The sequence below is a fragment of the Accipiter gentilis genome, chromosome 9 (assembly GCF_929443795.1).
Source record: "Accipiter gentilis chromosome 9, bAccGen1.1, whole genome shotgun sequence".
NCBI lineage: Eukaryota > Metazoa > Chordata > Aves > Accipitriformes > Accipitridae > Astur > Astur gentilis.
This window is the reverse complement of record NC_064888.1, coordinates 44322525-44339318: the sequence shown is the minus strand read 5'-3', so window position 1 is coordinate 44339318 and position 16794 is coordinate 44322525. Positions and strand designations below refer to the sequence as shown.

The window sequence follows — 16794 nt, the reverse complement described above, 5'->3', positions numbered from 1 at the left end:
AAGCCATGTTCCACTTCATGTTTTTGTCCAGCTGACCAAGGAGCCATCATCAGCATAAAACTCTCCTATCCTTACTGTGTTACATGCCAGCATAGCAACACTGGATTCCCCTGATGTTATTTTCAGGAGCAAGCAGGCTGTGGATTGGGAAGCAGAATGCAGTGGAGGAAGGGACTCACCTTATGGCTGGGTGTTTGACTGCAACTGCAGAGCCAAGAAACTCTTACATGCACTCAGGAGCCTGGAATCTCAAAAGCCGGCGTCTACAGAAGCACAATGTCCCCACTGACAACATTATTGTATTAAGTGATGGTAACAAGAAAATATGCTGTAGCACTGCATTAATTATCTCCCACCCTACATGGGACAGATTTTGTTTTCTGAAGCTGCCAACTCGGCAAAAGATCGGCAATTTCTGTGTTCATCTCCGGTTTTCCTCTTAGAAATGGTGCTACGTACCGCCATGGTGGACATCTCACTGCCTTTTTTGTCCTGGGTTATCATTGCTCGCTCTGAAGTCGGGTTCATGCTGGACTCTGCAGTTTCTACGGCACTGCAGCTGAACATTTGAATCAGACACTTCCTGAACTAGAAAGTTGAAAAAAAGGAGATCAATCAAAAGACATAAGGAATTTTAAAATATCTCTATAAAGCAGTCTTTGTCTTAGCTAAAACTCTTGGAAATTCATGAGTCAGTTGGGAATATAAAGAAATAGCCTCATAAAATATATTTGCCTGTGCCACCATGAAGAACTCTAAAACTGAGACATAATAACATTCTCAAAAGGTCCAGACTACTGGAAAACCTTATTCCAAAAAATAATTTTCCTCTTCTGCTTGTTACTAACCACATCTAATGGACAGAAATGGTTATTTCTCCAGGCTCATGAGCTGCTTTCATATGTGAATACCCAGCTATTCAAAGATGGTTTGTTTCCATCTTGTTCATATCCATGAACAGGGTAAGACCAGCATACATCTGCCATGCATTGGGAGATCAGGGTACTGTCCACAGGATGAGAGACAAGCAATAGCTCTCTCTGCAGGACTGAATAAGTAAATTTATTAATCACTTCTTAGTCCACAGTCACTTTAGTATTTTTCTTCTTGTCACTTATATGCTTATACTCTGCTTGACACCACCACTCTTAGTAGCTACATTCATTGCATAAATCTATTCAAGTTTATTACCATGCCTGTTACCACAGTGAACACATATCACTCTGGTTCATCCCCTTGTCAATTCTTCTTCTCTGCATCCAATCCTCCACCCCCATTCCAGAGAAGAAAGCTCCCTGTCCCATAGCCATATGCAATGCTTCTACCCTCCCTGTACATACAACCACAAATGCAGCATTTCCCCTGACACAAATACAAGCTATTGAAAACTTCTACCCGACCTCAAAGTCAACTTGCTGGTGTTGCATTCCTAAAGAATTATACAAATGCACTGGCACAGTCTTCAAAATAGAATTTTCATACAGAAAACTAACTGATATTCACTAAGGGCTGATTTTCCTTCATAATATCTAAACCTAATAATTATTAACATTCTTATTTTAATAGTGCACAGAGGCTTACGCTATCTTCCAGTACGTAGATATAGAGTGATTTTTATTTATTTATTTATTTATTTATTTAGTTCATTCTAAATGCTGGATATTGCAATGCTAGTTCACTAACATGTAGGTAGATAGAAATAATTCATTATAAAGCAAGAAAAAATAACAAAATATGAGTGTTGAAGACACTTTGAGAGCATACAGTACCTGTTTGTTCATAAAGACATAAATTATTGGATTATAAACAGTGGCTGTTTTGGAAAAGAAAGCTGGAACTGCTGCCAGACAAGGATCCAGCTCAATGGAGGGGTATGCAGTGACTAGGATAGAAAAGGCGGCGTATGGCATCCAGCAGATTAGAAAGGCAATGATCATAACAACAACCATTCTAGTCACTTGTCTTTCAGGTTTCCTGGTACTTCCCAGCCTGCCTTGCGTATCTGACACCTTTAAAGAAAAGATAGAAGATTCTAGAAAACACACAACAAGGCCTCCAACCAGTGAATTTAGTGAGCAGACTAATAATCTGCCATGCTAGAAGGAAAGACCTTCTCGAGTATGAGAGTGCATCAGGATGCTGTTACTGGACCACAGGGTGTCAATGTTGTTGCTGAGGGACATGAATTACTGTATACTGTCATTATTAGTTTTTCCTTTGCTTAAGTATATTTTTTTTGTCAAAGCAAGAGCAAATAGCAATTACTAGGGCAATCTCTGTGTAGAAATCTAATTGCAGTCAGGCACGACTGCAGCCTGTAGAGACACTCCCAAGCTCGCTTCAGCCAAGTCACAAGGAGTGAAGCGATGGCACAGGTTTGCTGTCCAGCCTCACAAAAGTTAATCTAGCTCAGGTAACTTCATGGGTGCTGCAGCAGCCCACCCTGAGGCAGTGCAGAAATACCCTTAAATTCCATCTAGAAAATTAATCCTAATTATTTTAGTCAAATCAGAGACAAGATTCGGCCTCTATTTAGAATGCCTTATGCAGAATACAATGACTCTGACAGAATGAGCAACTGGCAGTATCCGATAACAATAAGTTACCTCTAAAAGTATGAAACGGAAATTAGGCCTACATTTTGGGGTGATACAACTTGCCATACATCACTAACTTCAACAGAGCTACCTCAGCTTACAGCAGATCTGGATCTGCAGAAAGCCTAATAAAGCTAGACTTTCTGGCTTGCAGGAAAGCTGACTAGAGAACATTTTGTCTATACTGGTAGGAGCAGTATCCCCTTCTTCCCCTTTTCTGGTCTTTTTGTGAAATACGTTTGCTGCTATTCTGATAAACCAGTTTGTGTACAGCAAAATATAATGAAAAGCACAATTCCATAACAAGGCAAATATGAGAAGCCAATACAGCTTTGAACCAGCCTTACAGCCAACCAACTTTAATCTCGCCTACAACACTGGTTTCTGTACCAGTCGGCCCAAGCACAGCATTGTCTTCATGAGATCTTTTTACAAGTCTCAGCAGTTTCAGATTTCTTCCAAGTTCTCATTCAGGCCACTGCCAGGGGCTAGCTTTAAGTAAAAGCTCTTGCCTTGGACCACAGAATTTTCTCTCCTGGAAACTTGGAAAGACAGGCTCGTGGTCAGCAGCATCAGCAGAGGGGAAATAACCCCAGGCAAGGTGGTGCAGGAAAGGAGGCTGAGCTGTCCCTCTCCCCCTCCAGCAGCTGAGGCCCAACCTGCTCCCGAGGCCTCACATGAAGCTGGTCTCGCCAGCCCTCTCCAGCTGCCTCTTCTTGGTGCCCCTGAGCCCTGGCCAGCCTCTAGCCACCACATCCACAGGGTGTAAAAATTCAGCTCTGGCTAACTGTTTGAGAAGTTGTCAGTCAACTCCCAATCTACCCCTGCCATTATGGCTACCCACAGTAACTGCAACAGTTCAACTGAAGGCATGATCACGACTTAATTACTGAAAAAGAAGGCCATCTTGGTGAGTCGTAAGCAGATAGTGAGCCTGAATTCAAGCACTTTCTTTTTCATGCAGCCTTTACAGACGACTAGGTGTCCAATATTGGTGTTAAAGACAGCACTCTGCTGTGGCTGTGCAAAGTCCTTGCCGTGGGTGAAGTTTAGACCAGACTAATCAGCAACGACCAGAAAAGTCTGTCAAGCTCTGTAGTGCTTTATGGCCTTCACCAGAAGAGCATCTATGATCTAATAACACCAGAATGCAAGTGGGGTTGGGGCATTTAGCAGGAATGCTCCCCCTCTTCTCCTCACTGATCATGCATTTTAGGCAGAGATGTTGATACAGAGATTATGTGATGTCAAACAGTGTCCTTCTGGGAAACATCCTTGTTTTGTTTCTGAGGACTTAGTGAAACAAGGCACTGTTAACGTAATGTTAGCATACATGGGAAGTAACTAATGATAACTCTGTGTGGCTCTAGAAAAAACTGATGCCAGATCTTGCAATAATACATGCTAATAAAGTAAGATTTTTTTGGTGCAATATGGCATTTTAGCTTTCCACAGTAATGTTGGAACTGAAAGGAGACATTTCCCCTAATAACTCTTGCACTGCACTCATATAATTTAACATAGTACTTACAGAGGTATAGAAGCACCTCCTGGGGAAGGAGGTGTCCTCACCCCTGTAGAAAGTTGTATTTTATGTCATTCTTTAACAAACAATAAATACAACAACAATAATAATGAGTTGTCATAATACCTACAAGTTCTTAGGCATCAATGAAGGCAGTGTTGGGTGCTGCGCAAAGCTATGATATTCCCTGTCAATATATGACATTTCTACAGCATTGTTTCATATACACTGTACCTACAAAGAGAGCAGCCCAGCCTCCCTTTCAGCAGAAGTGCAGTCACTTTGGGGAAGGGACACAATCTCCTGGATTGTGCTTTTGACTGTTTTGTCTTCGTCTCTTACCAGCCTGGCCTTTTTCTCACCTATGGCTTTTTGTGGATGGCAGTAGATTCCTTTCTAAATCTGAGAACACAAAACTGATAAGGAACCGTGTACTGGTGCTTTATCTTACAGACAAAGGAATACTGCCATAATAATTTATCTCCATTGTGAACTGTTAATTAGAGCTTTTCCTAAAGATTGATTTATTTCATGAATTTTGCAGTTGTAGTGAAAGCTAGCCCTGGCATTGTAAAGCTGGGGTCACAGGGACTGAGGAACCAGCAGACTTTACTAAGACAAAACAATGCCGCTCATGACCAAGTCCGCACTGTGGCAGCCGTGGGACATGGCAGTCAAAATCTGGAAAGAGGGTGGGTTGGGAACATCAAGAGCCCAGTTCTGGTGCCTGGGTCTCTCTCTGTTCACCGTAGTCAGATTTTTAAAAATTGGTTTAGTTGTGAGATATAGCTTTATGGCAATTCATTATAAATTTACAGAATATATTGCAGGCAGTTGGCTTTTACACACTAGACTGTGTTTTAAGCTGTTATAAGTAACAGAGGCCAACTCAGACAGTTATCTCTCTGTAAAAGCCAGAGGCAAGGACTGGCACAAGCCAGATGGTCTACGGCTAAATTGTTTGTGATGAGGTGCCCTGAGGCCACCCCAACGTTTCCTGGCTGTGCGGTCTGTCAGATCACTGAGCTGCGAGGGGGAGTGTGAAACACACAACTTATTGAGAAGTGCGATTTATTTTTTTTTAATGTTACTGCTCTTCTTTCTGGATAATGGAGAGAGGAGTGAGAAAGACAGCTGAGGGAGATCACACCACAGTGGCTCCAGGCCAATGCTGGGACCCACTACGTGGCACAGATCGGTCTTCCAGAAGACATCCTGACCTGACCCAAATGGAAAGATGGACCGTTCACCGGCTTCCGCTGTGACCGATGGTGGCATTTTCCTTCATTGCCTCCCTTGTTCCTCATCTCACCTGCTTTGTTTTTAACTTGCAGCCTCTGAAGTGGCTGTCCCAGAGGAAGGAAATGGCCCTTTTGTGCATCTCCTGAAACATCTGAGTAGCACATTAGCCACCGCTCTGGCAGACCCATGACAGTGCTGGATGTGTGGCAAGGGGTCCCCTCTCCTTCACACCCCCTCTGTCGGGTTGCCATCCCTCCCTTCAGGCCAGGCCGCCCCACGGGCTCTCCCTCCCGGGGCGTCCATTCCCATACCTGCAGGGCCCGCGCCGTGACCGCCAGCCCGCAGGGAGGGAGGCCTGCCACCCGCCGCGCCCGCCCGCGCCAGAGGTGCCCCTGGCAGGAGCGGGAGCCCCGCAGGGTGGCTGCTGCGGGGTGGCTGTCCCCCCCTCCAAGCCAAGCGGCAGAGCTACTTCCCTACGGCAGCAGCGAGAGGGCTGCATCAGCAGCGCGGAGGTCTGCCCCCCCCCGCTCTCTCTGTGGTCCATCTCCTCTGCAGGTAGGTTAGGACAGGGGAAAATAAAATACTAATAAAAGCTCCAGATATTCCGAATAACAGAACCATAGTTTTACAAGTTATGTTAGGAGGGCCTGCACCATCAACACCAATTTTCTTCAAGCATCTCTGTATGTTGTAATTCACGTCCCCCGCCCTCGCACCAACAGACACCGTGCCACCTCAGCAGAAGCGCTGTGAGCAGCGATGCGCCTGTGCTGCAGTTCACATTGAACCTGGGAAACTTCTTGTACTTAATACTGAAATCAACCTCTCCCAGCCATTTAACCTTCTCTGCCCTAAATGCATCCTGGAGGAAATCAAGAAAAATCCATCCAGAGGAATCACAATGTTACCTGAAGTACACATGTTCCAATCTGTATTTTCTAATGGAAACATTTTTCGCATTTCCCTTCTGTTTTGTTTTACTTAGAGAAAACGACACTCAGAATAAATACAAGCATTTGACTATCCCAAATACTTTAAAAACATCAGAAAACTGAAGAAATTTACTGAATTTATTACTGAAGCAATCAGACAAGGCAGCTTTGCAGTGACTAGAAATAACAATATTGTCCCCAAATCGGAATTTTCCTATTCTATTGTCTTATTTTTCACTTTTTGCAAATTCTCTTTCAGATCACATCAACATAATCATTAAATAAAATTCAAAAGTATTTCTCAATTCTTTTAAATGTTCCCGGACAATCTAGTATTTTATTTACTAAACAGCATTACATTATTTACAAATGCTACATCTTATTCTGCATGTAAGTGTTATGGAGTATTAGCCAGCACTCTTAAAATTTACAGATGCAGTCATTTTAAGCAAAATTCTGATTTACCTGGTTTTAGTCTTAAGAAACATCACTGAATTGAATTACAATTGTAAACAAACCAATACTGGGTCATTCAGTTTCTTTATTTATGAGGCAGACACTCTTTCATTTGTATGATGTTTGGCTAATGAGATGTACTGATAAGTGATGCAAACTGCACTTTGAAAAGTCATTTCTAACCATAGCATGAATTTCTGTGTATAAGGATAATTATATAACAATGGATGACAACTGAGTGCATTTGCTGCCTGGAAATTTGATCTCCTTATGTCTGATCTTTACAGAAAATTGAACACTAAAATTCCAAATGTTTGCATACATACACACTTAAAAAGTTTACTGATAAGTGCTTTTTCTTACCTTTCTTAGCTTCCGCATCAGTTTTCCATAGGATACCAAAATCACCAATAAAGGCACGATAAAACAGGTGGTGAAGAATGAAATAATGTACGTATGGTCAGTATAAGCTCCCGAGTACCTGTAAACACACAAAATACAGTGTGTATGTATTACTAATTTGTGTTCTTATTATTTTCTGGAAGTATTAGTTTTGCTCTTCAAAGCTGTCACTAGTATTTTTGTCAACTGTTTTTGTTCAAAGTGCCCCTTTACAACTCTAGTCATATCACCAGATGGAGCCCTGGGCTAGCTCCCTGGCCGTGGGCTAGGACAGGATCCTATGACCATAGGCAACAGTATCATAGAACTGTGGGACAGTTCAGGTGGGAAGGGACATGTTAGTCCAACCTCATGCTCAAAGTGGAGTCCGCTATGGGGTCAGACCAGGTTGCTCAGTCAGTTGTCTAGTCTTCTGAAAAATCTCTCTTTGTCCTCTTTGAATCCTGACAAAAAGGACAAGGTATAGGATGGTTATTTTCATTAGAGATGGACGCTCCTCCCTTTAGAATTCTTTTTTTTTTTTAATCTATTCTTGGCAAATTTCGCTCAGTTTTGTTCCACCTTTCTTTACACCCATTTTTGCAGAGATGTACACCATGTTTAAACCTTTCCTTTAAATTCCTGCCCGAGATGTCCTGAGCTGCAAGTTTCATTTCTTTACCATACTCTGCAAGAGTGGCCTTACCAGTTAGGCTCACAAGTAGTTCCAATCTTACTGGTAGTGTAACTGCTCCAACCCATTGTTGGTGGAATGGTCCAAATGAAGGAAAAGGTCCACACAAAGGCAATACCTAGGGCTGCATGCTTCCCCCTCAAGCGCATATTTCCCAATGGGCGACAGATCACAATGTACCGCTCAAAAGCCAACAGAGCAAGAGACCAGAGAGCAACAATGCCTGTAGTAAGAAAACATAATCAGCATCAAAAATTGGGTAGATTCACTGAAAAGCAAACACCAGCCCACATCACAAAATCAGAGAAATGTTTAGGTTGAAAGGCATCTCTGGAGGTCATCTAGTTCAACATCATCCCCTGCTCAAGCACAGTCCATGCAGCATGTTTTCTAGGACCAACTCCAGGTGGGTTTTGAATAACTCCACAGGTGGAGACTCCACAACCCCTCAGGGCAACCTGTTCCACTGTTTGACCACCCACTACATCAGAAACCTCTTCCATCAACCCAAGTTATGAAGATGTGCAATTTATGTGCCTTATTCTAATATTTATTAAGAGCACAAGATTTTCATATTTGTCTAGTTTGTCAGTCTACATTCTACAGTTTAAGGACTACGAAACCAAGCAGCTAATTGGGCCATTTGACTGATGACGACTCCTTTTTTTCATTCAGTTCTACTCTGAAAAGCTGCAAATTATGTGTAGCTTCCAAATGAAGAAATTAAGATATATCTTCAAAATGCTATCTTTGCAAGAAATGTCATATTTCAGACTGTCATAAAACTCTAACCTACAGACACCTGCCCACAACATTAAATTATCAGTTTATTAGGCATGTATCACCTGGTTGGCCACCAAAATCATGCCACGAACTGATTTAGTAGCATTGTCCCTCATGGACATTCCCTCTGTGTAGCTTAATCAGGCTGAGAGCAACTGTGGGACTCCTTTTCGGGCTGAGGATCAGCAATGTGTTTGATTTAGAGCAGTGAGAAGATTTAGAAGGCTGTCTTTACTATGCAGCTTCAGAAATAGGAACAGGGAGGCAGGAATTAATGTCTATCTCAAGTAAGAAGATGTCCCATTTTAAACTAATTTCCCATTTATTCTGCGGAGGTGCATATACACAGGGAACTATGCGGTGAGGATTCTCCCTTTCAGAGTATTTCTAATACTTTTTGTGCAGTTCGTAAAACAAAGCCAAGAAAAAGAAGCACAAAAAGATGTCAGTGTGTGGCGTGACTGTTACAGGTGTGCCACGGTTCCTCAGAACCACTGCAGGGTAGCTAACATAAGATGTTTCCATGCTCTGATATTTTCAAATATGACAGTTTAAGAGCAGCCACTCACTCTTTTCCTCTCTCTATTTATCCATATATGCACTGACCTAAATACAAAACTTTAAAATAGTTACACATAGTGAATTTTTTCCTGACATTGTTTTACCAAAAAACCCACAATGCTGTTATTCTATTAGCAAGCTTTTTCTCATTATATTAAACATATTCAGTGATCAGTACACGTGACAAGTCACTGATACATGACAGATATAGTGAAACATGTTATTCACTCACACGAGATCCACTACAGAATATATGTAACTGGGGAAGGAACCAGTGAGTTCAAAGGCATGCAAAGTCAGTGACTTGGGAAGCTTCAGGATAGCTAGTAGAGTACACTGGAGGAAGTTAAGGAAAAGAACATACAACTACAAACAAAATCAAGCTTACCAAAAAATGTGACAGCAAATCCTTCCAGTACACAAGCCCAGTATCCCAGATAAAAATAACCTTTTAGATTCGTTAAAAAGCTGATGGTGCCACCAGTCAGGGAGACCAGGAAATCAGCCACAGACAAATTGACTATAACATAATTGACAGGTTGTCTCAATTGCTTGAACTTAGAAGTTACCAGGATTACAGCCAGGTTCTCAGCAAGCGACAGGGAGGTCACCACCAACATTACTGCTGCCAGAAGGCTGAAGTGCCATGGCTGGATGGAGTCCAAGGGACGACGGAAGGGATCCCATCTGGCAGGACTGGAGGAACTGGACAACAGCGACTCATTTTCAGGTGCTCTGAGTGCATCCATTTTTTCTCTCTCACTAGCAAAAATAATACTGTATAATGCTGGAGTTTCTACTCTGTCAATAATATTCAGGATTAAAAGGAGAAATTTGCTGTCTCCAACAGAAGTGTGAACAAACTCTCCATGCTTCTGCTTTCCAGTAATAGTCCAGGAAACAAAGTCTGGGTCAGAGAAAAGTTTAGTGCTGTGCAGTGAATGTGGGAACAGGGATGAGCAACTTCTGCCCCTCTCCGCCCGTAGTCTCCTGCCTCTATCCTGCTGCAGCCGTGGTTTTTTTCTGTAATAAAACCCCGCAGAGAAGCTGCAGGTTTCCTCCTTCTGCAGCAGCCAACAGCAGTGCTGAAATATCCCTCAGATCATCCCTACACTGTGGAGAAGAATGAAGCATTTTCTTGGAACCCTCTCTGACCTTTAGCACTGTAAAAATGAAGCTTTCCTTTTGTTAATAGCGAGGGTGGAGTGATCATCTTCCTCATGCCCTGTGCCTCTGGGAGCACAGCGAGGGGGAGGCTCCCACATGACTTGTTTTCTTGAAAGAGGGCAGCCCTGAAAAGATTAGCGCTGGATGACCACAGCAGCTGTAAACCGGGCAGTAAGACTGCACTATAAACCCCTGCCCACATCTCAGGCTAGCTTATGGCCTCGGAACTGAAGCTCCAAATTAACTAAGTTTTCTGTGCTATTCAGTGGAATTTCAGCTTCTACCAGAGACTATATAGATGTTATCCCTGATGAAGGCATAATAACTGCAGCTTTAGTACTAAAAACTCAAAGATGCACAACAATATTTTAAAGACGGAGTTTGTAAATACATGAAAAGAAATAAAATCAGTACAGCATGACAACAGACAGTAGGAAAATTAATAGCTAGTCATAAATTTCTGATAAGAATGACTAGAGGTATCTGAACTCTTTAATAATCATTAGCAGGGTTAGTTGTGTTTGTAACTACTCAGAGATGAGTAGCTCAGTCATCTCTGCACCCTAATGAGACACAAAACTGTGACAGATATTCCAGTACTCCTGTTCTAAAGGGCTGCCAGTAATTATTCCACAAATTAAGCTGTATACCCCAAGAATATGGAAATCATTCAGCTGTGTTGTAAGTGAGATAATTCTTGGGGACCATAATTGTTAATCAGAACCTTAAAGTATTAGCCAGAGTCAAAAATACAAAAGCAATCCAGTTCTTATGTTGGGAGAGTTCACACTTTGGACACACACCATATACAACAGGTGAATAAACAAACAGGAGCTGGCATGAGAGTGAAAATGAGTAACACTACCTGTCCATACATTTCCTTGAGGTTATGTTTGCTTTGGTTTGTACATGAAACACTTTGTTAACACAGCTCAAAATCTTTTGGCACGCAGGAATGGAATCAGAAAGGTTTCTGGACACTGGCAGAAAAAGTTATGCATCAGAAAATTTCAGAATATTTTGAACTACCCCCCCTACTTACCATAACCAAAATAACAAAGATATTTTTAACTGGTTTGTATATACTCAACTGAAATGGAAAGAGACAGTGCTTAAGCAGATCAAATCTAGCAACAAAAATACTCACAAAATAATATTTATTCAACAGGAATATTAAAAAATTCCAAGTGTTATAAATAGAAGAAGGACCAACACACAGCAACATGAAAATGCTTTCAGCCAGTCCTTGTATGGCACGATTCAGCATAGTTCTACTGCCTGCATACTACAGCAGAAGATCCGGACCACAACTTTAAAATCAAGTTTGACTATTACCTTGTTTGAAATTATATATGATTTAAAATTCTTATGAAATTAGAACTCTGGATTTAGCATACCACAGAGAAGGTAGTATCTGGATTTCTCCAAGGTACAAAACTATTGACTGTACATGGACACCCCTTTAAAGAATGGATAACTATTGTTTTCAGTTATTTTGTTGTTGTTTTATGCTATCATATTGTTCAAGTTGTTTATATGAGTTATGACTTTGGTTACAGTTTAAATGCATTCTCTTTTCTTTATCTTGTGCTTCCTTTTAGTTTAGAATCCTTTAAAAATATTCCTATACTGTCTTGGTTGCCTGTTTTTCTTCAGCAGGTCAACTTTATCACTGAAAGTGATTCTCTGCAATATGCCTCTTATTACAACTTACAGCAGTTGCACTTCTTCCAGCATCATAGGTTTGCATTTGCTACTTTGCTGTACATTTGCTACCTCTCTTGCACTGCAGGCTTTTTTTTTATGTCCAAATAATAGACATGGATTTTTTTTTTGCAATTTTCTTGTGAGACTGTTTTCTGAAGTCAGTATCGGATAAATTTAGAAAGACAAAGCATTGCCTTATGAGCACAGGGAGAACAGGAACATCTCAGGTCTGTAGCATCCACTTAAAAGAGGCAGCTGTTCTCCAGCATTACATCACAAGATCTTTAGCGCCTTTTATTAAGGTCTTGTTTCCCATCAGTGCCAAATTCCTTTTCCTGGACTTCCATATACTGAAAGTTTGTTGATAAACTTGGAGCACATGCAGACCAGGCAGTGCCTGTTTGTCCTATCTCACACATCTGACCTACTGCAGTCTTCATTTTCTTGGCTGGAATTGAAGCATGACTTGCCTCCTTAGCAAAGGTGTTCCTGACTAACACTTCATATTGAAGAAGTAAGTTGGTAGGCAATAAAACAGACTTAGGCTATGGTTAAACTGTGGCTGGTTGGAGCAGGGAACGTACAGTCAGTGAGGTGAAGAGGGCATGTAACTCACTAACAGCACTTGTGTAATATGCCTATGGTGATTCCACTGTAAGACAAAATCAGCACGACAAGAACTGTGCTAACTGAGATCAAATGCCTGAAATTGTATGTGGCAGTTAGTGAATTAGCCCGGAACTTACCATTCCCACAAGACACAAGCAGGGAAATGAGCTGTGAAGTCAGTGTGACATTTCAAGTGGTGCCCTTGGATTGGTTCCCTCAGCTTTTGAGGATGTGATAGTCAGTCCCAAGATGCTGCCATCTAATGACAGCAGCAGCCTTCACGCCTCAAAGTGGTTGTGAAATATTTGCTTTGTCCGTAAGAAGGATTTGGTTTAGTAACATTTAATTAGAGCAAACAGCATTTTCTGCTGTACAGAAGTTTTGTGGAAATCTGAAGTGAAGGATCCCACATCTGGTACAACCAAACTGGCTGCTGTGTCATACATGAGTGCCCATCTCAGTGATTGACCTGGCCACCCCGTAAGTTAACTTCTAGTTTGAAAAAAACAAAACAAACTCCAACCAGGGATTCAGGCACTCATAATTTCTGTGAGCAGATGGTGCTGACACAACGCACCCACACAGACTGCCCCCATCCCATCCCACACGAATACTTCATCCCTTCAGAGCATCTAGCCTCTGGGCCAGCAACTGGGCTGAAGCTCGTTACTTCTCCTTTGCCAGATACGGCTAAGGGTTGTGTTAAACCAGTCTGAAGTTAGGGGGTATGGCCCGAGTCTTCCTGCAGGGAAGCTGTGGTTGCACGTGCCTGTGCAAACTTGGAGGCAGCAGCAGGAGAGAGCTGCCCTCCGGTCCCGGCAATGGGAAACCCCACTGCCCTCCTCGGCAAGGCCCACGCTGGCTGCACTGGTTTGGGGTGGTTGCTACAGAAGAAGGGCAGGAAAAGCTGCTGAAAGCTACTGGGGAAGAACCCGGAGCACCGTGGGCAGGTGCAGAATGCGTGACCTTGGGAGAAGGGCTGGCTGGGTAGGGAGAGGCTTCAGGCACAGAGAAGCGGCAAAGGGTCAGTAAGAAGCTTGAGGGGAATCATCAGTATAAAAGCAGAGTAAAATTTCAGACATGTCAGGTAGAAATCAGTCTTACCAATTCCAAGTTGTGGGGTTTTTTTAAATGAGATATTGAAAAACTCAGCAGCAGATGAGGCCTATGAATGACTTTGGAATTAAGTGTACTTATATTGATCTTTCAATGTCCTGTATTTGATAATGCCATTCCAATCACATATCTCTAAAAGGAATATAAGAACATAGTTCACTACAGTATCTTTAAAAACACATACAGTAAGGCCACATTTTGTTCTGCCTTCAGTAGAGGAAAAGCTGAAGAGAATGCACAAGCATTTAGTTTAAACTAGAAATTAAGCAGAAATTATGGTGGTTTAGGCATAGAGACTATTACAGCTTACATTACAAATCTAGAAACTATAACTCTCAGATCACATAAGCAAATATGCTTTTGCTGAGTCCAGTTAATCACAGAAACACAAAAGGGCTGAGGCCGGAAGGGACCCCTGGAGAGCTCCAGTCCAGCCCCTTGCTCAAAGCAGGGGCAGCCACGGGAGGTTGTCCAGGATCACGTCCAGTCACGTTCTGAATGTCTCTGTGGATGGAGACTCCATGACATCCCAGGGCAACCTGTTCCTCTGCTTGACAACCCTTACTGTAAAGATTTTTTTTTTTTTTTTTTTTAACCTAAGAACAAAAAATTTGATACTGCTTCACTTAAATTAAAGAGATATAAACCCAGTTTATTATGGGGCTACATTTAACCTTTTTATGCCTGGGGATGTTCAAGGAAAGTACCTGCGAAACCTAATGGCAGATTTTGCTTGAGAACCCTGTTACAGGACTGCAGTGATTAATCTCATTTACCTACTTTCAATATAGGCCCACATTCTTAAAGAACCTGTTGAAACTTGAGTGTCGGAAATGGCGTTTCTATTAAATGAAATTTCTGGAAATTTAGACAAATATTCTTCTGCTGCTTGACTAAACCAAAACCATTTGGAGCATTAAATCAGAAGTGGGAGTAGAGGAGTGAGTTGTTACTCCTGTGCAGCACCATATTATAAAGATATTGCAAAATACTTTCATATAACCCATTCAGAAGCTTCTATGGGAAGATACTTTGTCTAAAAAACACCCTGAACATCCAAGAGCCAATACAAAAAATCATCAGTAAAGTGGGCTTTTCCAGTTGATCAGGCTGTGTCACTGGAGCATTCATTTCTAGGTGGTCAGTTTGCAAGTGTGGCTGTACAGAGAGTACTCCAGATATTGGCACCTGTTTTCTTTAAACTGATTTCTTCCATCCATTTCTTTTTTTTTTTTCTTTTTTTTTTTTTTTTAGCTGCAGTTTTATTTTCTCACAGTTACTGAAAGCCAGCAATTACACATTTAAAGTCTGTTATCAGAAAACACTGAACTATCATAATGGAAAAATTTTGTCCTTGCCCTTTTGAAGGGGGAGGAAATATTTTGCTCTCTTCCTCATTAAAAGAATGGGAGTGGAGATTTCCTTTTGTCAAAAGATAAAAGCTGTGTACAAAAGAGGCGTTCTACACTGGGAAAGATACCAGCAGAGTTGCAGGAATTTCAGTAACCAGCAATATATAAAAAAGCTGGTAGCTAAACAAAACATGGTTTATTAACTATGAATAAGAAACTAATGCAAATTAAAAAAAAAAAGAGCACATACTGAGCATCGGAAAAGGAAATTGTTAGCAGGCTGTATTTGCGTAAGACATGTTAACAATATCTTGCAGTTTGGGGCCTCATCTGAGCAGGTAAGACTTTGTTTAATTTATGATAGCACAGTGCTGTGCAAAGCACAGTTAAATCCAGCTCCTTGGGCATTACATAAAAGCAGTTAAGTAAAAGGCAATGATTTCATACTTTACTGATTCTGACTGAAATTATTTTGCTGTCACTATGGAAGTTTTTCCACAGGTTTTTGAGTTTTTTCACCTATTTGCTTTCACATGATACTAATCTGTTAACACTCCAGTAAAAGAAATCATTGTTTTACTAATAAGCAATAAAGTCAACAGGCATTGAAAGAGCTGACTATGTCACTATAAAGAGCAAAAGAACACTCCAGTGGTTTGCTTTTCCTCTGAAATTGTATATTCCCCAAAAGATCGGTGTGAATTCTTACCCAGTATATTCACCTGGTGGTTCAAAGTAAAAAAACTGTTCACATGATATTTCTTATTTAAAAGGATTTTTCTACTATGAAATCCTCATTCAGAGGAAAGAGGACTTAATCATACAAGAAATCCTACTACCTTGAGGAGGATCACATACATGAGAATCTTTAGTCTTAATAACCATTATTAAAACAAGTTTGTTAATAGATACATCACATGCATTTTGTCTATTTTGCAGTCCCTGAAGAGAGTATATGGCATTTGCCCTAAACTTGCTATTAGATTGAGACCAAATCTTTGAAGAAATTAAGGTCAGAATACAATCTGCAGCTTTGCATTTGTCATCATATTTACATTTATTGTAAATATGACAAAGAAATTGACATCTAGTCCATGACTAGTTTCATCAGAGCCTAAAAGTCAATATTCAAATAGACTGTCACCATCATCATAAGATTAAGTGGTTTTCGAGAGTGATTGTATGTAGAAGCTCTTCTAGATTTTTGTTTCTGTAACACTGGCTATCAGACATTTAATGATTAATAAGAGTATTTCTATGTTGTAGTCACAAAAGAGACTGTGATGCAGTAACGCAACTAACCTAGCAGCTACATCAGCACATGGCAGGCGCTGGTTTACCCACGGAGGGGCAGTGGGGACATCAGATACAGGTGACACTGAGGATTGCTTTCTGGCCCAGACAGGCAGAGGCATGCCAGAGACGCCTGGCTGGGCAGCCGGGACCAGCCATGCCCTATGTCACCCTCCCATGCACCAGTGGGGCACGAAGGGCCGTAAGGTGACCATGGGATGTGCCAGGCCCAAACAGCAACAGGGTGCATGGTGCGGTCCTGCTTTTGGACTGGATGGTGCCATCGTTGGGATGACTGGCCTCTGAATGGAGCAGATGCACCCAGCTTGACCAGGAGAGAGGCATTTGGGGCCAGTCTTGGCTGGGAATTAGGACACTG

At 41.6% G+C, this 16794-nt stretch overlaps 1 protein-coding gene across 1 annotated transcript; it reads right to left on the bottom strand.

Moving 5' to 3' along the window:
* Positions 1-357: 357 nt before the first annotated feature.
* Positions 358-9920, bottom strand: LOC126042803 (opsin-VA-like). Its single transcript, XM_049810480.1, has 5 exons — positions 9560-9920; positions 7840-8050; positions 7116-7233; positions 1770-2009; positions 358-588 (listed from the first exon to the last, which is right to left on the bottom strand). The coding sequence occupies exons 1-5, from the start codon at positions 9918-9920 to the stop codon at positions 358-360; spliced, it is 1161 nt and encodes a 386-aa protein (XP_049666437.1).
* Positions 9921-16794: the final 6874 nt, after the last annotated feature.